The 23,183-nt window shown below is 43.4% G+C and overlaps 1 protein-coding gene across 1 annotated transcript; it reads right to left on the reverse strand.

Annotated features, from left to right (window-relative positions):
• Positions 1-921: 921 nt before the first annotated feature.
• Positions 922-22,763, reverse strand: LOC105479878 (matrilin 3). Its single transcript, XM_011738205.2, has 8 exons — positions 22,500-22,763; positions 15,762-16,328; positions 12,865-12,990; positions 11,660-11,785; positions 9,458-9,583; positions 6,186-6,311; positions 3,071-3,181; positions 922-1,970 (listed from the first exon to the last, which is right to left on the reverse strand). Exons 1-8 carry the CDS (start codon positions 22,723-22,725, stop codon positions 1,915-1,917), a joined length of 1,464 nt encoding a protein of 487 aa, XP_011736507.2. The 5' UTR covers positions 22,726-22,763; the 3' UTR covers positions 922-1,914.
• Between the last annotated feature and the right edge of the window lie 420 nt (positions 22,764-23,183).

Genomic DNA, 23,183 nt, shown 5'->3' on the forward strand with positions numbered 1-23,183 from the left:
AAATCAGATCTTCCCTCAATCCTAAATGTTTTCACTAGGGAGCCCCCACCTTAAGTAAGGCAGTATGCTTTCTGCGGGGCAACCTTCCATCCGGCTCTGCTTCCCAAGCCACTTTATGTATTCCGTGATGGTCCCACCCTCTTAACAGGCCAGTTGTGCCTAGCCAAACCAACACAAATCAGTCTCCCTGAGGAATTATTTCCAAACTTAACCCAATCCCATTCAGATAATACGTTTGTTTTCTATTGTTTGTGTGTCTGTTGAAGATACGTTGGCCCCTGCCCATAGGCTCCCTATACTGGACGCATGAGACAAATAAGTATTATCTAACCCAGGAGTTTCCAATAAACTGGCCAAGACATGATTAGTTGAAGCTAGTTACTAATGGTGACACTTGAAAACTCACCTCTCTTTAAATATTTTTCCCTTCTTGCACGTGAACTCTCATTTATTCCTTCTATACCACCATTCCTCTGTGGTATATTAATACGTATTACTGATGTGGGGCTCAAACAAGTCTGGAAAATACTACTGTAGCTCTGTGTCATACCTTTTCAAATTTTTTGAAAAGTAACAGATGTTTTATATATTTCCTTGGTATATTTAGTTTTTGTTCCTTCCTTAAAGTTTATATTTTATATTTACATGTGTAGGTTATATTTGCTTTTCAGGAGCTTATATTAATGTAAAGGTCATCATTATTTTATCCAAATTTAGGTAATTTTATATTGAAGCCTTTCTTTTGAACCTGAACTTACACTTTTAGCCTCAAGAGTGTGAGGTTAAACTATAGGAGGAGTATCAAACTTCTGTCTTTTGATAAGAAACTGTTGAATGTCAAAATAATTGTTAATTCAGTATAAAGAAATATGTTTAATAGACAAAATTGATGAGTCATCAAAAACCAGACATGATAATATGTAAAGGTAATAACTTTTATTAAAGACAATACAAACCAAAAAAAGAATTGAGCAGTGCAAAATTTAAAGGACTGTTTTGTTCTAAAAGTTGCAAGTTTCAAAGCCAAAAGAATTATATGTATCTAATATATAAGTAAAAATGTTAGACTTTCACGCCTGTAATCCCAGCACTTTGGGAGGCTGAGGCAGGCAGATCACTAACATTAAAAAGACAATATTAGATTTTATCGATTTATAGCAATTTTATAAATATATAACTTTATCACTTGGATCCTGAAGCAAAATAATAAAGTCAATTTAGGATTTCTTGTACTTGGTATAAAGTTTAACACCCTAAATTCACAACTAGTGCTCTTTAGTAGTACATTTCTTTCAAAGACCAGAATGAATTAAAAATGGCAATGTAATGTTCACTTGATCTGTGTTAACTATTTTTAGATATGTGTATTGCAAGCTATTATTGATCACATCTTCAATAATACTGCAACAAAATAAGCAAAAAACAAAAAGTGTTAAATAGTTCAAAATTACATTGATCTCAGTTACATGAAGTTGTACGTGTAAATACCTTGTACAATTTGCACTCTCAGTAATAAGATTGATTTATATTATAAATACTATCAAAAGAAACTAGACCTAAAGTTTCCATCGTGAATATGGTTGTCTAATATAAACATTTAAAAATTAAATGACTCAATTAGTAGATAAGGAAACGTTAAACTTTTCATTCTATTTCCTACCAATCATTTCACAGTCATAACTTAGAGACACTAAAGTTTGCTCTTAATAAGGATCTGCATATTTATTTCCTTGGAAAAATCATTCTGATTCTCCAGAAGATCTTCATACAATTTATCAGGTAATATTCAAGCATTAATACAGGTAATGGCAAATTATTAGCAAGAACATTGGCAATAACAGGTGTGCAAAAGAATGCATGAGTATTAAGTGTATACCAAGCTGTCCCCATTTCCAGGTGAGAAATTGGAGCAATTTAACGATGTATTTGTCCATATTCATTTACTTGCAACTTCTCCAAAATGCCATCAAGTGGCAAGTTGTTAAGGCCAACACCATTTAGTTTTACACATTAGAAAATATAAACACACTTTCAAACACTTCAACACAAGATAAAACGATAATGTCCTATGATAAGTGGAAAAAAAGAGCAAAACTGCTTTCTCACCAAAAGTTGAATTCAGTCTAAAAGTCAAACATCCTGTTCTTGGCAGAGAGCGCAATAAAAGTATTCAGATGTTTTTGTTCATAGAAAATGTAATTGGAGCAGCATCTTAGTGTGAGGGATGGGGGAAACAATGTTTATGATGTCTTGATTAAAGGGATAGTTGGGTTGTCCCTTTGTTTGGCTCTCTCAAGATTCTGCTCTTCTAAGAAATGCACCTTAGTAGATCTAGGGTAAATGAGAAGTATGCCTTTCTTGTGAAAAGTTAGAATGGTGATACGAAATGAAAGATGGGAAAAGAAGATGCCAACTGATTCCAAGTAGTGTCCTAAGCAAGTGAAGGATTTGGAAATTGATTCTTTCCAATTATCTGTACCTCCCTTAAAAGTCTCTGCATATGCCTAGATGGCACCTACCACAATCTGAATTCCGCTCCTCTAGGGTACATAGGAACAGAGTTGTTAACTTGAACTGTTCTGAGAAACTTGTCCCGAGTTACTCCTTTGGAGAAAGAATTGATTTTGAAAGTTTCTGAGATTGTATCGTGTTACATTTTAAAGTCTGCTTTTTGACTACTTGGCTAGTTAAAGTGTACAACTGTGTAATCTGAGATATCCCCCATTAATCAGCTGACTTGCCTTGTACATTTACAGATTCTGAACTAAGAAAGCCATATTAAGGGATCATTAGCATAAATGTTCCATCTGTTATGTAAGAGCATATACAGTTATGGAAAAGCACTAGGGAACAAAATAGGCAGCTTTTACATGTAAATATTGAATGGGTGAAACAGTCTATTAAATCATTAGAAAAGAACTCTAATTTTTTTTAAGTTGTGTATTACTACTGCTCATACTAAAACCTAACAAATAAGTCACTTGCCTGTGGAATGTCTTAAAGTGTTTGGCTCAATTGTAGTACCTAGGCTGGCTCCAGGCAGAAGCAGAAAACCATCCAGAAAGGATATGTTTAGTGTTCAGTCTTTGAAGAGACGAGCTGACCTTCTCCTGGAATGCCAGCGTAGCTTCACATCCACAAACATCTTCAGTAGAAACGAGTCTTCGTGCTTCCTCAATGGCTGAAGACAACGACAGTACACAAATATACTATCTAGGAATAGCTATATAGGAATCATAACAAATCAGGAAATCCACAACTGAATATTTCCACCGTTAAGACTTACCTAAGTGCATTTTCCAAGAGTTAAAGGGATATATGAACAAACAAAAAGATGAGAAAATACTTATCACAGAAAAATTCATCTTAGGAGACATTGGGAAAAATGTTTATAATTGTCAAAGCTGAGTGATTCTTAACTAAGGGTTCATTATTTTATTCTCTGTACTTTTGTGATTGCCAGAAATTATTCATGATAAAAAGTAAATTTAGAAAAACATGGTTGGTATAGAGGGAGGCCAGGGATATAGAGATAAGACAGTGTTCATGTGATACTGTGTAATTAAGAAAGGAAAATGGGCCTGCTGCAGTGCCTTATTCCTATAATGCCAGCACTTTTGGAGGCTGAGGCAGAAGGATCACTTGAGGCAAGGAGTTCAAGACCACCCTGGGCAACAAAGAAAGGCTCTGACTCTACAAAAAAGTAAAATAGCCAGGCATAGTGGCACAAAACTGTAATCCCAGCTACTCAAGAGGCTGAGGCAGAGGATCACTTGAGCCCAGGAGTTCAAGGCTGCAGTGAGCCATGATCACACCACTGCACTCCAGTCTGGGTCACAGAGTAAGACCCTGTCTCTTAAAAATAAATAAAATAAAACTAGGACAATAGTACTCTATTTGTATGGCCAAAAGGTATCAAAGGTGAAAACCAGGGCCAGGCACGGTGGCTCACACCTGAAATCCCAGCACTTTGGGAGGCTAAGGTGGGTGGATCGCTTGAGGTCAGGAGTTCGAGACCAGCCTGGACAACATAGTGAAACCCCGTCTCTAATAAAAACACAAAAATAAGCTGGGCATGGTGGCACACGCCTGTAATCCCAGCTACTCTGGAGGCTGAGGCAGGAGAATCGCTTGAACCCAGGAGGCAGAGGTTGCAGTGAGCTGAGGTTGCACCACTGCACTCCAATCTGGGTGACAGAGTGAACGCCGTCTCAAAAAACAAACAAAAAAAAGAGGCCGGGCGCGGTGGCTCAAGCCTGTAATCCCAGCACTTTGGGAGGCCGAGGCGGGCGGATCACAAGGTCAGGAGATCGAGACCACAGTGAAACCCCGTCTCTACTAAAAATACAAAAAATTAGCCGGGCGCGGTGGCGGGCGCCTGTAGTCCCAGCTACTCAGGAGGCTGAGGCAGGAGAATGGCGGGAACCCGGGAGGCGGAGCTTGCAGTGAGCCGAGATAGCGCCATTGCACTCCAGCCTGGGCAACAGCGTGAGACTCCGTCTCAAAAAAAAAAAAAAAAAAAAAAGATAAAAATTGGTTAAGTCCTGATTTCCTGTAGAGGGCTGTTATTCTATTGAATGGTTTGAAGTGAGAGTCGTAGTTCTTACCAATAAATACTTTGGAACTGAAAATTCAGGTTTGTATTGACATTTAGCCAAATATAAGAGGTGATAAAAGTAATTCCTATTTCTTTCTGTAATTCAGTGAGGCAGCTACTCCTTTTCAGTATCAGGGCTCCTCCTAAAGTTTTGAATAGAAATAAGAGTAACTTCCCAGGTCTGAAGACTGGTGTATCATCTTCCAATGGAGTAATTCCATTGCCCGAGGACAGGAAATGGTCCTTTGCTGCAACATTTTTACTCTAACATTTTACAAAGATCCAATATAGGGATGGGAGATCATAAATTCATTAAATATAATCTATCATCTATCCACCTGTCTAAATCCTATTGAACCTTTTAGGGACAGCCAGTCCAAATCCCATCTTAATCAGTCAATAAACCAGGAAGTATCTATTGAATATCAACTACCTGTCCATGATCCCTGTATCCATAAGACGGGTACTTATAATACTTGTTCAGTGTCTGTCTTGCCTGATAGTCTCTAAGCTCTAGGAGGGCATGGGCTGAGTAGGATATTCTAATTAAAATACTTCACAGAAAATTGTAAACCTGGATTGTAGAAAAATTGAAAGTTGAGAAATGGATCTGAAACTCCATTTCTCAAACCTGGGTTGTAGCAAAATTGAAAGTTGAGAAATGGAGAAATGGTGCTTATAATAGCACCAGAAGGAATAAAATATTTAGGAATAAATATTTTTAAAAGTACAAGACTTATACACTGAAAACTACAAAACAATTTTGAAAGAAATTAAAGAAGACCTAAAATAAAATTAAATTAAATTAAAATAAAAGACATACCATGTTAATGGAATGAAAGACTGTTAAAATGGCAGTACTCCCCAGGAAAAGATACCTCACCTCATTAGTAACCAGGAAATGAAAAAAGCATCCACTAGATTGGCAAAAATGTAATTCAGCAAAACCAGATGTTGGCAAGAATGTGGTTCTTGGATTCTGACAAGCAAAAGCATTGAGGGGAGGGTGGAAATGAGTGAGTGCAGGGCATGCTCCTGGACCATCAAACAGCCCACTGTGGCTGGACCAGGATGCAGGAAGAATCAGTGAATCTGGGGGCAAATGTAGTAGAAAAGTTTTAAAAGCCAGGATGAGAGAAGTAGTTACCATGGGCTGAGGGGAGCGGGTGATGGGCAGTTATTGTTTCATTGGTACAGAGTTTTATTTTGGGATGATAAAAAATTTCTGGAGATGGATAGTGGTGGTTGTTGCCCAACAATGTAAATGTACTTAATGCCACCGAACTATACACTTGAAAATAATTGAAATGGTAAATTTTATGTGTATTTTACCACAATAAAAAAATCCAGATTTAGGCAGAAAGTTTAATTATTAAGAAAAATGTGAAAAAGAGAGAAGACAGAAACAGCTCATGGAGGGTAGGCTGCCTGGTGGAGGGGTATCACTGTTTTATTCTGTAGACCAGTGGGAGCCACTGGAGAATTCTGACAAGGAGAAAGAATCACAACTGTGTCTTAGAAAGAAAAAGGCTCGCTCCTGAAAAAATTTTTCTACTGAAGGAAATGGGCTTAAAGGGCTGATCCTCACCTGAGCATGTTTTCTTGTCCTCATTTAAGGTGTAGCCAGGATAACAATCACAGTGGTACGATGCGGCGCCATCACTCACACAAATGTGCTGGCAACCATGAGAGCCTAGAGCACACTTGTCACGGACTGACCGCACGTGGTGCAGGAAAGAAAATATTCACACATTAAATAGAAAAGTAAACACAAATGTCTGAGAGAAGAAGTTTCCATTTGGTCCCCGCAAGTGCTGAGAATGCAGTAGTAGTCAGTAGTCAGCAACAGGCCCCATGCTGCAGGAGCAAGCCTGTTTTCTCTTCCCATACCTCTCATCCCTTTGGCCTCACATCACACACATTCCTTTCCTTTATATCTCTCGCAGATATCTAAGGGTACCTTTTCTTTTTTTCTACCCACAGCATTGGGTGGCACTGAGTCTTGACTGTATTCCAGAACTTACCTCCAGCCTTTCCTGCTTCCATCATCCCCAGCTACTCATGGATAATCATCATCACCACCAAAAATAATGTTTGAGGGACCTAGTCATACATGGAACTAAGTTTGATGCTGCACAAAAAGCACTATATTGACCAAGTGCCTGCCTTCATAGCTTACAAAGTGGAACAGAAAACATTGACCTGGAGACACATGCACACACACACAAGCACAGATGGGAAAATGATACAGTATTAGTAATGATGATGTGTATGATTAGAGAGTGAAGTACGTACTATCTATCACAAATAACATTTCAGGGACAAATGCAGTTTGCCCAAATTTGAGTGGAGAGCAGAGCAAAGTGCCATACTCATCTCATGTTCAGACTGGCCTAGGACAAATAAAACAGCAATTCTCCTTTAAAACCCAGAAAGCCTTCCTAGAAGACATAGGTTCCTCCTCTGCCATTGCAAGAACCAAAACAGTTTATTTCCCTCTAACTTTCCTCTTAAATGTCATTTCACATGCAGAACCTTTTGTGGCTTACTAATGCCTATAGAATAGCTTTGTGTGAAATGCAAGGCAATATATAATCTATACATAAAGTGCCTTTCTAACCTTAATATGGCTATTCCCTTTCAGTGCTACAATTTAGATTTTTTTTTTTCAGCAAAATGCCTTCTAGCAGGGTGTTTCATTTTTTTCACCTCATTCCAGCTTAGTACCCACTCTACAGGTAGCAAATGGACATCCTTCCAGCCCCTGGGCCTGATCTGGGGCTCCACGTTTAATTTACAAGCCTTCCTACCACTAGCAAGGGAAAAGCAGACCATTAGAAGGGATCCGATCCATGGGATGTTCCTCAGCTTTATAGCAGTATTCACTATTACTTTAAAACATATAAATAGGCCAGGCACAGTGGCTCACACCTGTAATCCCAGCACAAGGCAGGTGTATTGCTTGAGCTCAGGAATTCAAGACAAGCTTGGACAAAATGTCAAAACCCCATCTCTACAAAAAATACAAAAATTAGCCAGGTGTGGTGGCATGCGCCTGTAGTCCTAGCTACTCAGGAGGCTGAGGTGGGAGAATCACTTGAGCCTGGGAGGTAGAGGCTGTAGTGAGCCGAGATCACACCACCACACTCTAGCCTGGGTGACAGAGTGAGACCCTGTCTCAAAAAAGAGAAGAGAAAAAAAAAAAAAAAATATATATATATATATATATATATAAAACTAACTTTCCCACTAGTATGTCTTTCTCTTCTGTCCCTCTTCACTCTCCTGCGCTTTGTACACTAAGACAGTATGGCTTAGTGGTTAACAGCCTATGTAACCACTAGAGCAAGTACCTGGGTTTGAACCCTGGGTCTGCTACTTGCTAGTGGAGTAACCATGGGCAGATTACTTAATCAGTTTCCTTCTAAAGTTGCTGTCAGTATTAAGGGGCATTAGTGTAGCTAAAATGCCTAGAATCCTGCATGGCCTACAGTAGGCTTTGAAGAATACGGGATACTGGCATCTGGCAGTGTTGTCTGCCTTCACTAAAAATTTTCTTTGATTTATGTTTTTTTAAAAAATAAATTGCTTCACTGTATTCCATACTATCTGTTAGTTTGAATGGAAATTTGTTTTTGGTTTGTTTTCCCAGGTCTTCAATGTTCCTGGCAGCTTAAAGTACCAACTGGGACACTTGTCACTAGTTCGAGAAATACAGCCATAGGTGAATTCTCTCCACCCCAACCTTCTTAGTCATCCTGCCCTGAACAAATTAGCTCAAGCCAGTCCCTGGCCAGTGCCACTTTCCACTTCTCTCCATTGAAACCTTCACCCTCCTTCAAGGCCCAACACCAGCCCTTCGCAGATGCCCACCTCCCCAGCCTCTACAGCCCTTCGTTTCCATCCGTCCCTCTCCCTGGCTCGGTCTCTGCTTTCCTAAGGAGCCGGCTGTCTGTTCACCCAGGCTTAACTTGCTCAGAGGCAGAAACTTAGGCTTCTTTATATGCTCACAATGCTTAGTGCCATCCTGGGAACAAAGTAGGTGCCCAGTATTTTTTTATTGGTTTCACCCATGGGACTGGGTGACATGCCATTTCCCTTTGTCTTGATGAAGTCTGTATCTCCTCAAGGGAGAGGAAAATAAACATCAAATCTAAAACACATTCAATATGCCAAAGCTAAACAACACCTTGAGAGCTTGGAATTTCTCTCGGGAGTGTTTTTACATTTATAAACGCCACCCTGTCCTGCCAGTAAGTTTAAATCAGTTTAATGAGGATTAACAGCACTGGCCTGGGTTCATTGGCCAACGTATAAGGCTGAGTTTCACCGATGATTGATCGTCTAGAAACTGCCAGGGAGTGACCGGCCTCAAACTTACTGGAAGATCTGTGTGGGTCTAATTCATGCATTCACAAAGTCTTCTTTACTAAAATCATCCAGCTTTAAGATTAACACTACAGAAAAGTTCCAGGCCAAGTTTTAACTGGAAAAAGATCAGTTCATCCTATTACACCAAATAGTTACTGTCCAGCTGATTTCCACTAAAGTTTTCTCTTTGCTTAAAAGTCTTCAGTGTACAGAGCTATAATATTTTCCTGGATAAGGACCCTACATTTAATTAGCTTTTCTCATATCCCCCACTCCCTACCTATTTCCCAGTAATTTTCTGAAGTAATCTATGTTTGCTCCAGTGAGCTCACCACCCTCTGAGCAATGTGTGCCTTCATCTAAAAGTGTGGTTGAATGTCTGAACCTTGATTCCTTAAGTTACCTTTAAAAACCTCTTTGCTGGTTAGTTGCAAGTTGGTTTCACTGTAAAAGACCCAAGAATGAAAGAATTTTTTGAATGGATCTTACCTGAACATGTTTTTTTATCTGCATTCAGAGTGTAGCCATCATAGCATTCACAATGATAGGACCCTGTTCTGTCATTCACACAAATGTGCTGACACCCGTGGGTACCCAAAGCACATTTATCTTGAGCTGTGAAACAAAAATTCAGGAGACAAGAAATAAAAGGTGGAAGAATATTTTATTACCCATGGATAGAAACCTTATTTGCAGCTGGAAACATATGAGGAAAACTTACTGGAAACTATTCAAAGCCATTGGCACTGTTTTTTTCTAACTAGAAGTTAACTGAGTTAAGTGAAATCCTGCACATACAATAATTAGTCTCTGACCTTCCACAATTGCTTTTCAAAATCATCAGTATTGAGTTTTTATAACCTAAGTATCTCATAAATACTTTCTAAAGCACTCCTTTTAGCCTTATTGTACTTATCCCAACTCAGCAGGACACCAACAGTTGTGTGGCTGATTACGCTAGATTCAGAAAAACACAGAATTAGAGTTTGAAGAAATTGTAGTTCAACCCTCTCCTGTTTTTTTAAATGAGGGAAAGGAGCACAAGGGAGACCAATTGATTCAGAGCAGCATAAAAACTCAAGATGCAAATTTTCATTCAATGCACTTTCCTCTGTACTGATATATATATATATATATATATATATATATATATATATATATATATATATATATTTTTTTTTTTTTTTTTTTTTTTTTTTTTTTTGAGACGGAGTCTCGCTCTGTCACCCAGGCTGGAGTGCAGTGGCCGGATCTCAGCTCACTGCAAGCTCCGCCTCCCGGGTTTACGCCATTCTCCCGCCTCAGCCTCCCAAGTAGCTGGTACTACAGGCGCCCGCCACCTCGCCCGGCTAGTTTTTTTTTTTTGTATTTTTAGTAGAGACGGGGTTTCACCGTGTTAGCCAGGATGGTCTCGATCTCCTGACCTCGTGATCCGCCCATCTTGGCCTCCCAAAGTGCTGGGATTACAGGCTTGAGCCACCGCGCCCGGCCCTGATATATTTTTAAACTATTTTTTACTTTTAAACTTTTCATCTGAGATAATTTCAGATTTATGAAAAAGTTGCAGCCGGGCCCAGTGGCTCACGCCTGTAATCCCAACACTTTGGGAGGCCGAGAAGGGCGGATCACGAGGTCAGGAGATGGAGACCATCCTGGCTAACAAAGTGAAACCCCATCTCTACTAAAAATACAAAAAAAAAAAAATTAGCCAGGCCTGGTGGCAGGCGCCTGTAGTCCCAGCTACTCAGGAGGCTGAGGCGGGAGAATGGCATGAACCCGGGAGGTGGAGCTTGCAGTAAGCCGAGATCGCGCCACTGCACTCCAGCCTGGGTGACTCCATCTCAAAAAGAAAAAAACGTTGTAAAAACAGTGCAAAAAATTCCTGTACTTCACCTTGTTTCCCCAAACAGTAATTTACATAACCATAGTATGATTATCAAGCCAGAAATTAACATTGATACAATATGATTTACTAATCTACAGACTTTATTCAAACGTTGCCATTAATGTCCTTTTTCTGGTCCAGGATCCAATCCAGGATTCCACATTGCATTCAGTTTCACATCTCCTTCATCCTCTCTAATCTGGGACACTTCCTAAGTCTTTCTTTATCTTTTATGACTTTCATGCTTCTGAGAAGTACTGGAAAACTATTTTGTGAACTGAGAATGTCTCTCAGGTTGGGTTTGCCTAATCTTTCCTCATGAAGAGACCTGAATTTTTAGCAAGAATACTACAGGTGTGCTGTTGTGTCCACAGTATTGAGCCCAGCTTGTCAGGTCATCCATGATGTCACTATGTGTCATCACTGATGATGTTAACTTTGATCACTTGGTTAAGGTGATGTCTGCCAATTTCTCCACTGTAAAGTTACTGTATTTCCCTTTGTAGGCAACAAGTACCTTGTGGGTTGTTATGTGATTTCAACCTACTAAATTGTCTGTAGCATTTGGGAAAGATTGTTTGGGCTGGATGCAGAGAAGGAAATGAGCAACACATTTATATATTTGGGCGGAGATACATACATGTTACCATTTCTGACGTTTTGGATAAAACTTAAAAATGGGAAAAGCTTATGGTAGCAAGAGAGGAAAACACACCAACTTCCCAGTCAATGTGACCTGCCCTTTCATCACTGGGTAGGTAGGCAGACAGCTAAGTAGCAGTCGTAAAGACTCCTCCCTCACTTACCTGAACAAGTTTTCCTGTCTTCATTCAAGGTATAACCTTCATAGCACTCACAATGATAAGAGCCACTTCTGTCGTTCACACAGATGTGCTCACATCCGTGGATGTTAAGAGCACACTTATCAAGAGCTATCAAAAGATGATTGGGACAAATGTAAATGCATGCAGAGCATGGCAGAAATAAATAATTATGGGCCACGCCACTTACACACACACACACACACACACCCCCCACTAATGAAACAAGGGAGGGGCAGCTGGGAGTTGGGAGCCAACCCTCTGGTCTTGGCTCTTTCACTAAGAGATCCTGTGGCATGGGTACGTTTTCTCCCTTACGTACATCTCAATTTCCTTATCTATAAAATTAAGTTATCTCTCAGCTTTCTTCCTCCCAAAAACTTTTTTCTAGGATTAAAAACAAAAAAAAATCTAATTCCCATTCTTCATTACTTCATGTACGTATCTATGTACCAGACCAGTGAGGACCCCTCTAACTTTTTTGCTACTTCTAGATTCCATGAGCATCTATGACTATAGAGAGGAAGAGGGTAGCTTGTATGTAATTAAATAAAATCCAGGAAAAATTTCAAACCCTCAAAAGGACTAAGAATCTTGGACCCTTTTCTTTTCCTTTTTTTGTGTGTGTTTTTTGCTTTTTGTTTTCTGTGAGACAAGGTCTCCCTCTGCGGCAGTGCAGCAGAGGCTTTACCATAGCTCACTGCAGCCTCGGTCTCCTGGTCTCAAACAATCCTCCCCCCTCAGCCTCCCAAGTAACTAGGACTACAGGCATGCACCACCACACCTGGCTTATTTTTTTAATTATTATTTTTTGTAGAGATGGGGGTCTCACTATGTTGCCCAGGCTAATCTCAAATTAGCCTCAAACTATCCTACCAGCTCCACCCTCCCAAGATGCGGGAATTACAGGCCTGAGCTACCGCACTCAGCCCGGACCTCTTTCTTAGTAGCCTTTCCGCCTACGGTTTTATTTAAAACTTAAAAAGTATGGAAATAAGCTGATTTATGTATCATTTCACTTTTCTCCCTAAGCTCCTTTTCAGGGAAAACTGCTGATGAACAACAGTAAACCAGCCAAAAGGCAGTTAGGTAAAAAGGGGTCAAAGAGTCACAGCACAAGGCCAGTCCAAAACCTGGAGCATAGGTTTCCAAGCATTTGATTCAGTCACGACCCCCTACACAGGTCTCACCTGAACACGTTTTCTTGTCGGCATTCAAGGTGTATCCTTGGCTACACTCACAGTGGTGCTTGCCTTCCCCATCACTGATGCAGACGTGCTGGCACTGGTGTGTTCCAAGCACACAGGGGTCCAACGCTGTGCAGAGGAAGTTTACAACAGTCAGCACTGACACTTAGGAAACATCTGAGATACCTTCTTCCATGTCAGTAGACATTGCTCTCCGGGCTCCTTTCTGAGTCTATCTTTACTTCACTATAAAAAAGGGTTATTTGTTTTCTGCCTCTGGCTTATTAGAAATGCTCCTCTTAAACTAGAAATGTTACTAATGTAAAAGCACACATCTTGCTATATAGACTTTCTCAAGGGAGAAAGGGAATTTGGAGTTTGGAGCTGAAGCCAAGCACATAGGCCAGGCGATTGGATGTTTTATTTGGCTTATCCACCTCCCCATGAAAAAAAAAAGATTTGTGCTTCCCCACCACAAGAAATGGGAGAACAATAAAGCACAGCCTGAAGTGACGCAAGCTACTTGTCCCATGGCAGCCAGAATCTGACTTCCAAGGTTCTATAGTCTGTGTCTAAACAGAATTCTCACACAAGTATGGGTCTAAGCCTAGAATAAACTCACAGGTGGGCAGTGGTACATCTTTGAACATACAAATGGTAGAGGACAGTCTGGGTAACTGTCTTCTGAATATGTAAGGTGGGTGAAGTCATCCATATGCTAAATTCATAGTGAACTCATATGCTAATACAAACAAGTTAAAAGAACAAAATAAATGAGATTACATTAGCTAAATTACATCTCCATCTTGTTGCTCCTGGAGCCATTTATATCTCACTGGATATTTTTTTCCTAGTGCTTTTGAAAGATGAATCAATGAATTTAGTCATTTCTGAGAAACCAAGGAGGACTGTTGGAGGAGGCGGGCCCTCCTGTGGCAGGTAACCCAACCTCCACTGCCCTTGGCAACAGGACAAGGCTAATATTTTTCCAAGAAGGGCCTCTTCATGGAATGATCTTTCCAACCCGTTGACTACAACAAGCTGCCACTCAGTCTTTTTTCCATAGAGAGGACATTTTTTCCCCCAGAACAAGCAGGTCTTTTGTACCAGAAGGAAAAGATTGCCACTCACCACTTGTTACTTTATAGCCTTCGAAGCCCAACCCCAGGTGCTAGCTTTGAAACCCAACTTTGCCACAGACCAACATGTTGATGGAAAAGCTCTCACCCACAAGCATGGAGTAGACGAGTGATTTCCTGGGAGAAAGAAAGCCACTTTCTTTTTGGAAATGAATGAATGCCAAGTAGATGCCACCAAAGCCAGTGATGGCTTGTGAAAGCCCAGTGTCCTGGGACAGGAAAGACAAGGGGATCCCAGCCGAGTCTGACTGCAATGAGGCCAAACGTTGCCCCAGAGCAAGACTTCATCTCCCTTTTCCTGACAAACCATTGATGGCTGGGTTTCACATTAACTTAGATTAAAAGTCTCCTTGAAATTTACAATTGTAATTAATTATTGGTTCATTTGTTTGTCTCATCTCCATCCCCAAAATGTTACTTAATGGTAAGGAGGGATTACCTTTATCTTTATATCATCAGAGATCAATAAATACATGCTGAATAAATAAGTGTGGAATAAATTATATTGCAAAAAGGTATCTGTGTTTAAAAATTCACCTGAAGTAGAAATTTGTCCACAACTGCTTGGATATTCATATAGAGGCATCAAAAGATTCTCCCCAGGTAATAAAAAAATAAAGCATGAGTCCCACAGATCATAATTCTGATCAGTGACTAAAAATAAATTCCAGTATTAAATGGATCTGTAGTCCTAGATTTGGTCAGTTCATGCTAAAAATTCCAATAAAATTAGCATGTTCTTATTCAAATTCCATCCTAAAGGATGGAAGGAGTAGCAGAGTAACGGAATGATTTTTTAAGATCACCTTGCTTTCTTTCAAGTGAGCTGAAACCCTAATCTGCCTGCTCCCTGAATCCTGTTCTTCAACAAAGAGTAATCAGATAGGCCGGGCGCGGTGGCTCAAGCCTGTAATCCCAGCACTTTGGGAGGCCGAGACGGGCGGATCACGAGGTCAGGAGATCGAGACCATCCTGGCTAACACAATGAAACCCCGTCTCTACTAAAAATACAAAAAAATTAGCCGGGCGAGGTGGCGGGCACCTGTAGTCCCAGCTACTCAGGAGGCTGAGGCAGGAGAATGGCGTAAACCCGGGAGGCGGAGCTTGCAGTGAGCCGAGATAGCGCCACTGCACTCCAGCCTGGGCGACAGAGCGAGACTCCGTCTCAAAAAAAAAAAAAAAAAAAAAAAAAGAGTAATCAGATAAAGAGCCCAGTCTGAAAACCAGAGCATTCACTCAATGCACGCTCGGGCTGACGGTGACATTGGAATAGAGGCCTGCTGACTCCCCCAGGGACAGACGCTGCTCCCTGTCTTCTGCAGGAGAACAAACAGAGTTCTGTTAGATCTAGAGATGGTAAAACTAAAAAAATATGTATCGGGGGAAAAAACGTAGTGGTGGGGCAGAGGGGACAGGACAGGCATCTTGAGTTTTGTTTTTCCTGACCCTGACAGGGAACAGCAGGGTCATTTATCCTGGATATTTGCAGACCTTCACAGTTCTAACGCAAACATGAAGATTTTATGAGCAAACCAAATTCCATATAATGCAGCTCTATATTCCTAAACCAATAGTGTGTGTTCAGGTTGGTCACACACATGTGTGCACGCGCACACGCACATACACACACACAGGATATATTTAAGTTTTTCATTAAATTTCCACACACACACACAAAAAGAATAATACTCTTTTTCTCTGGGTACATAATGTCTGAACATAACATCCTTTCTAGTTGGAAGCAAAGACTGACCAACTTACCACAGAAGGTTTCCTGGAATCTAGAGGAAAGTTTCTCAATGACCCCATAAGTCTCCACGTAGAAAACATGCTCTTCTAGGGGCTCACTGGCCATCATCTTTAGGGACTGCATGTCTGCCCGGTCCACGCCCACAGCGTAGAGCTCAATACCAGATGCTCGGGCCCGAGCCGCCACCTCGTTCACCTGGTCCTGGGGCCTACCATCTGTCACAATAATGGCCACCTTAGGGATGTTAGAAGAGGGCCCTCGAGCCCCTGCCTCCGCTGTAAAGACTTCATCCATTGCTGTCTGGATGGCCAGCCCTGACATGGTGCCTGTTGACAAAGGTGTGATTCGACCCACAGCCTGCTTCAGGGACTGCTTATCTGTGTAGGCTTGGAGTTGGAACTCGATCTTCACAGTGCTAGCATAGTTCACCACTGCCACCCGCGTGTCAGCCGGCCCAATGTCCAGAGTGTCAATTATCCGGGAGACAAAAGTTTTCACTTTGGTGAATTCCAGGGGCCGTACACTACGAGAACTATCAATGAGAAACACCAGGTCCAAGGGCCTGCTCTTACAAACACCTGCAAAAGACCAGGCAATGATCAGACCACAGTTAGAAATGCGATAATCCTCCCTTCCAGAGAACTCTGGGATTCCAGGAGGCCAGGCAAGGCAGCATCTCCTGACCCCAATATCGCCACTGCCTGCGACCTTCCCCAAGACCATTGGGGTGTTGAAAGCACCAAGGACTTCAGAATTCCCTAGTGAGAATTCACCTAGAGGTGTGAAGTTTCCCCAAATACCTCACCTGCAGGCTGGCTGAACCCTGAAATTTCACTTAGAACCTCATCCCTCTGCTTAAGTTTTGCTCCCAAGGACCCTCATGATTCCTGAGAATTAAAGGATTCTAGATGTTTCTTAAGCACCTTGGCTATCTGGAGCAATTGGACAATGTGTCCCTGAACCATGTAAAAGGCCTTGGGCCCTCAGGGACAGCCTCACTGCCAACCACTGTGCCCAGGCCTCAGGCAATGGAAGTCTGAGGCAAGGCACTCAGGGGCTCTTCTGGTGGCCCCCCTCTTTTACTCCACTTCCAAGTGGGTGAAAACTGCTCCAGAGTATCCCTGAATCCCCCCTCCATCTGGCCATCATTCCTGTTTAGTGAATTTGGGGGCTGACTGAAGCCTGAAAATTGTCACTCAAGGCTCTTTCCTTTCCTAATTAAAAGTAGAAATAGGGACCCGGGTGCAGTGGCTCACGTCTGTAATCCCAGCACTTGGGAGGCTGGGTGGATCAGCTGAGGTCAGGAGTTCGAGACCAGCCTGGCCAACATGGTGAAACCCCGTCTCTACTAAAACTACAAAAATTAGCAGGGCATGGTGGCATGCGCCTGTAATCCCAGCTACTCGAGAGACTGAGGCAGGAGAATCGCTTGAACCTGGGAGGTGGAGGTTGCAGTGAGCTGAGATCACGCCATTGCACTCCAGCCTGGGTGACAAGAGCGAGACTTCATCTCAAAAAAAAAAAAAAAAAAAGGTAGAAAGAAGGATGCCAACTTAATCTTGTATCTGTTTGGTGCACTTCCATCTTCGTGAGCATGTCTCGTAAGAAGCAGGGATTGTGATCTGGTATCTACCCTACTGCCCCATCAAACTCTCTTGGTCATCTCTCTTTCACGTATTCATTCACCAGAAACATTTTTTGAGGGCCTACCTGTACGAAGTCCTGGAGCTACAAAAGCAAATAAGCCAGATTCCCCACCTTCAAGGAACTTATCTCTTTTCTACATAAAAGTACCTGACACACTATAGTATCACAGTACATCAGTACGTTTTAGTGTTCATCTATTCTTTCCCAGTCTTTCCTGTTTCCCCCAACCCCTGTTTGCACACCCTCTCTCCTCGATACAAAAATCAAATCCACAAGTCAGGACGAGACAAGAAAAAAGCCAATTACTAAACTTCTTTTTCTCTTTTCTTTTTTTTTTTTTTGAGGTGGAGTCTTGCTCCGTCACCCAGACTGGAGTGCAGTGATGCGGTCTCGGCTCACTGCAACCTCTGCCTCCCGGGTTCAAGCAATTCTCCTGCCTCAGCCTCCTGAGTAGCTAGGACTGCAGGTGCGCACCACCACACCCAGCTAATTTTTTTGTTTTTAGTAGAGATGGGGTTTCACCATGTTGGCCAGGCTTGGCTCAAACTCCTTACCTCAGATGATTCTCCCACCTCGGCCTCCCAAAGTGCTGGGATTACAGGTGTGAGCCACGGTGCCCAGCCCTAAACTTCTTTTTCAAGCCATTCCCCCTTCTCACCCAACACACATGCACATGCAAACAGGCGTTACATGCATGCAGCCCTCAATGGAAATGAGGTCCTGGGGCATGAAGTGTCATTCAAGGCTCTTTCCTTTCCTAATAAGGAGGCAGAAGTTGATGCTACTCTAAGAAGGTAATTTACTTAGTGAGTAGGAAAAAAAAAGTAGATTCAAAATTAATGCCTAGACTAAGCACTTTATAGGAAAAAAATAAAAATAAAAATAAAAATAAAACCTTACCTGGAACAGCTGACCTTATGTCTCTGTCTAGTTTTCTTTTAAAAGCAGAAAATTATCTTCTTATTTTTAGCCTGCTGCTTGGAGGTATTTAATTAACAAAAATAAAATCTTCCTTTCAGTAACACTTTAGGAATCACAAGGTACCAACACATCAACCCTGTGAAACTGGAGGTGCAGAGGTGGTTTTTATACCCATTTTACAGGTGAGAAACCTGAGGTTCAAGGAGTTGTGAGAACTAGAAAGTGGTAGAGCATGGATTGGACTCCAGGTTTCCAGACTCCAAGCCCCTGGGCGCTTGCTACTGAATCCCAGTTACCTCTCTCTGAGGCAACATTTTCCTCCACAAAAGTCAACATTCTCTCATGTATTCAGTAAACATCCTGCTTGTTGACTTTGAGCCACAGCCCTGAAATACGCTGTACGTCATGTATTTAGTTAAGTCAAAAGGAATTAAACCCAGGCGCAATGGCTTGCGCCTGTAATCCCAGCATTTTGAGAGGCCGAGGGAGAAGGATCACTTGAGCTCAGGAGTTCTAGACCAGTCTGGGCAACATAGGGAGATCTCATCTCTACAAAAAATTTAAAAATTAGCCAGGCATGGTGGCAGGCACCTGTAGTCCCAGCTTCTCAGGGGGCTGAGGCAGGAGGATCACTTAAAGCTAGAGAATCAAGACTGCAGTGAGCCACGATCGCACCACTGCACTCCAGCCTGGATGATAGAATGAGACCCTGTCTCTAAAAGCAAAAAAAAAAAAAAAGGAATTAAAATTCTTTCTTTAAAAAAAAAAAAAACTCCAGCAGCCATAAAAAAGAATGAGTTCATGTCCTTTGCAGGGACATAAAGGCTGGAAGCCATCATTCTCAGCAGACTGTCACAGATACCACATGTTCTCACTCATAAGTGGGAGTTGAACAATGAGAACACATGGACATAGGGAGGGGAACATCACACACCAGGGCCAGTCAGGGGTGGGGGACAAGGGGAGGGAGAACATTAGGACAAATGCCTAATCTATGTGGGGCTTAAAACCTAGATGATGCGTTGATAGGTGTAGCAAACTACCAGGGCACATATATAACTATGTAACAAACATGTACATTCTGCACATGTATCCCAGAACTTAAAGTAAAATAATAATAATAATAAAGATCTGAATAGGAAATATTTGTCATCTATTGTCTCTAAGGTTAGCCACTATCAGACTTCAAAAGAACCTTGGTCTCTACAGTCTTTTATCTTAACCTGAACATTTCCTTTTTATGGATCCCAGGTCTTTAGACAAACTCAACCAATTGTCAACCAGAAAATGTTTAAATTTACCTATAGCCTGGAAGCCCCGCCCCCCCACCCACCACAGGCTTTGAGTTGTCCCACCTTTTAGGACCAAACCAATGTATTTCTTAAATGTATTTGATTGATGTCTCATGCCTCCTTAAATTGTATAAAAACAAGCTGCACCCTGGCCACCTTGGGCACATGTTCTCAGGACTCTTGAGGGCTGTGTCACGGGCCATGGTCACTCATGTTTGTCTCAGAATAAATCTCTTCAAATATCAAAAAAAAAAAAAAAAAAAAAAAAAACTCCAGAATTTTACTTCATTCCTGGAAAGTTCCATAGATCTAGAGCTAGGATGAAGAATTATGTTGAAAATCTTTCCTGGAGATGGGTCAAAGTATTTTTGCATAATTAGAAAAAGAAAGGATGGGGGCAACAAGAAGATATGAACTCCGTAATTGACAGTGCTTTCACCAACACCCAAATGGTGTCCTTATAAATATCACAGCTATGTTCTTATAACTACATGTGCATGATTCCTTCCTTCTCCACTTGGTTATTCACACCGAATCCTCTATTCGGGGTGTGGTATGCAGAATAATGCCCCCCCAAAGACATCCACATCCTAATTCCAGAAACGTGTTGCTTTTACATGGCAAAGGGCAGAGACTTTGCAGGTGTGATTAAGTTAAAGACCTCTACATGAGAGGTTATCCTGGATTATTCAGTGAGTCAATGTAATTATAAAGTAGAAGAGGAAGGCAGAGGAAAGAAATGTGAGTAACTCAATGTGAGAAGGCCTCAACCTGCTTTAGCTGGCTCTGATGATGGAAGAAAAAAGCCATAAGCTAAGGAACTCAGCAGCCTTCATGTGCTGGAAAGGGAAGGGAAATGGCGTCTCCCCTAGAGACTCCTGAAAGGAATGCAGCCCTGCCAACACCTTAATCTTAGCCCAGTGAGACCAGTGTCAGACTTCTGACCCACAGAACTCTCAGATAATAAATGTGTGTTGTTTTAAGCCACTAAATTCACGGTAAGTTGTTACAGCGGCCGTAGAAAACTAATACCTGAGGGAGGCTTGACCAGGGTGGCAGAAAATTCTGTGAACATCTGGTTCCTTCCTGATTGGTACTCACTCGGCATCAGTCATTAGTTGTTTTTGAATCTCACTCCCATTTACTAAATAGCAGCAATTTGATTCCCAAGAACAAAGAAAGAATCTGAATCTCCTAAAATGTTCCCATACTCACAATACCACTAAGTCCTTATAGTCCTGCTTCCATAGCAAAGCTTAGCAATTTCTGGTTGCTAAAAGGAGAGAATTTGGAACAGAGTGGAATCTGGCTTTTTTTAAAATTTTTTTTTGAGACAGAGTCTCGCTCTGTCGCCCAGGCTGGAGTGCGGTGGTGAGATCTCAGCTCACTGCAAGCTCCACCTCCCGGGTTCACACCATTCTCCCGCCTCAGCCTCCTGAGTAGCTGGGGCTACAGGCACCGGCCACGACGCCCGGCTAATTTTTTGTATTTTTAGTAGAGATGGGGTTTCACCGTGTTAGCCAGGATGGTCTTGATCTCCTGACCTCGTGATCTGCCTGCCTCAGCCTCCCAAAGTGCTTGGATTACAGGCGTGAGCCACGACGCCAGGCTGGAATCTGGCATATATTAAGGGATTATCATTCATGATCAGTTTCGAATTCCAGGTAATAAAAGACTAGTGCAGCTCAGGGGGTCATGGCCACCTGATGCTGAATCTCTCCTTCCTTTTCCAGTCCCATCCCAGAGGGAGGCGGGTCAGGACTAGAGTAAGGTTAACTTCCAGAAGAAAGACTTTCCCTCAATTCCCGGCCTGCAGCAACCAGCCACCAGCTGAATCTAACCCTGTGGACCCCAGCACCTCCTGCCTCAGCAGCAATGCTTTTGCCATTTCAAATCTGCCACTTCAAATACGGGGACTGAGTATTTGAGTCAGGAAGAAGTCCCTTGAGCTCCTTCTCAGCTTATCCAGAAAGATGCAGTAGGGGATAGACAATTCAAATCAGCCTGAGGCATGCAGCGTGGCTGGCCAGATGAGACTGCATACCCAGAAATGGCCTGGCACAGACTCTCTTTAGCAAGACTGAAGCTGGGCTTTTTGGAAATGAAGATACAATCTTATGTAAACCATATTAAGAGGTTGGTAGGCTAGGGCGGTAGAAAGAGACCCTGCTTGGGATTTCGGAGCCCTAAATTTTATTGTGGGCTCTGACACTGATTCACAGAGTCCCTTCACCTTGATACGCCTCAGTTTCCCTTCATGTGCTGTCAGGGGCTGTGTCAAACGACCTGCCCGCTTCGCTGCACTATGAGCTTTGCTCTGCTTCAAGAATCAATTGCTGACCAAAAAGAGAAATAGAATTGTTCGCCAAAGACCCAGAACGTCTTGGTCCTGGGGTATCCAGCGGCTCCTCGGGTCTCCTCCTGGTCTCACACCCCCATCCTTTACCTTCCAGTCTGAGGCAGCCTGAGGGCTGTGGGAGGGGAGGAAGGATCACGCCCTGATATTGGATGGAGATAGAGGGATTCCATGAGAACTAACAGCAGTCTCGGGAAGGGTTTGCTCACTGAATGGAGAGGTCAGGATTGGGACGGAGCTGGGCAGCAGCCCCTGCGCTCCCCAGCTGCCCTGTGCTCCTGGCCAAATCACAGGGGAGGTTGCCGGAGTGAGAGCTTCAGGAGACCCACATTCTAGCCTGGACACATGAGTGATACGAGGCATCTCCCTCCCCTTCTCTGGACCTCAGTTTCCCCTACAGGATTCATCCGGGAGGGGCCTCTCTCTCCCGCACCACGGTCGGCCTGAGGCCGGGATGTAGCGCGCTTGGTGGATGCCCCGGGCTTCTCCTCCTCCTTTGATGCTCACACGTCCCTCCCGCTGCCCGCCTGTACCTGCACCGCTGGCGCGGCCGGGCTCGCTGGCCCCGGAAGCGGGCGCGCCGTCGGGAGCCACAGAAGAGGGGCGGCGTCCAGGGCTGCCCTCGGGACCTCGGGTCCCCAGTCTCCGAAAGCCCGGGCGGGCCACGGGGTCGGGGGCGGCGAGGGGCAGCAGCAGCAGCAGCGGCCAGAGCAGCAGGAGGAGTCCCGGGAGGCGGCGCGCGGGGGCCGGGCGCGGCATGGTGGGCTCCGCGGGCCTGGCGGTGTCCGTCGGGGGCCGGGAGCCCACGCGAGGCGCAGATTTAAAGGTCCCGCGGCCTCGGGCTCCGCCCCGTCCAGCCCCGCCCCGGGGCCTAGAGCGCCAGGCAGGCCCGGGGAACCCAGCCCAAGGCCAACAAGGAGCCTCGTCCGCGCATTCCAGCGGCAGAAACGGAATGTCCGAGCGAGGCGGCCAGCGGCGCGGTGGTCACCTCCCGCCCCTGCCCTGAGCCCCGAGCTGGCTGCAGCTGGGTGGGCTCGGCTGCTGTCGCAACCTCCCTCCGCCGAGTAACACCAGGGCAGTGGGGGCAGCCATCCGCTGCTGCAGCCTGCCCGGCCCTCCACTCTCCCTCCCACCCCAGCGGGGCCTGCGCCCCAGGTCCAGGATGGGGACCCCTGGGCTCTGCCTTCCCTTCCACCACTGGGTCGCCCGCCTGGGGC

The sequence above is a fragment of the Macaca nemestrina genome, chromosome 13 (assembly GCF_043159975.1).
Source record: "Macaca nemestrina isolate mMacNem1 chromosome 13, mMacNem.hap1, whole genome shotgun sequence".
Classification (NCBI taxonomy): Eukaryota; Metazoa; Chordata; class Mammalia; order Primates; family Cercopithecidae; genus Macaca; species Macaca nemestrina.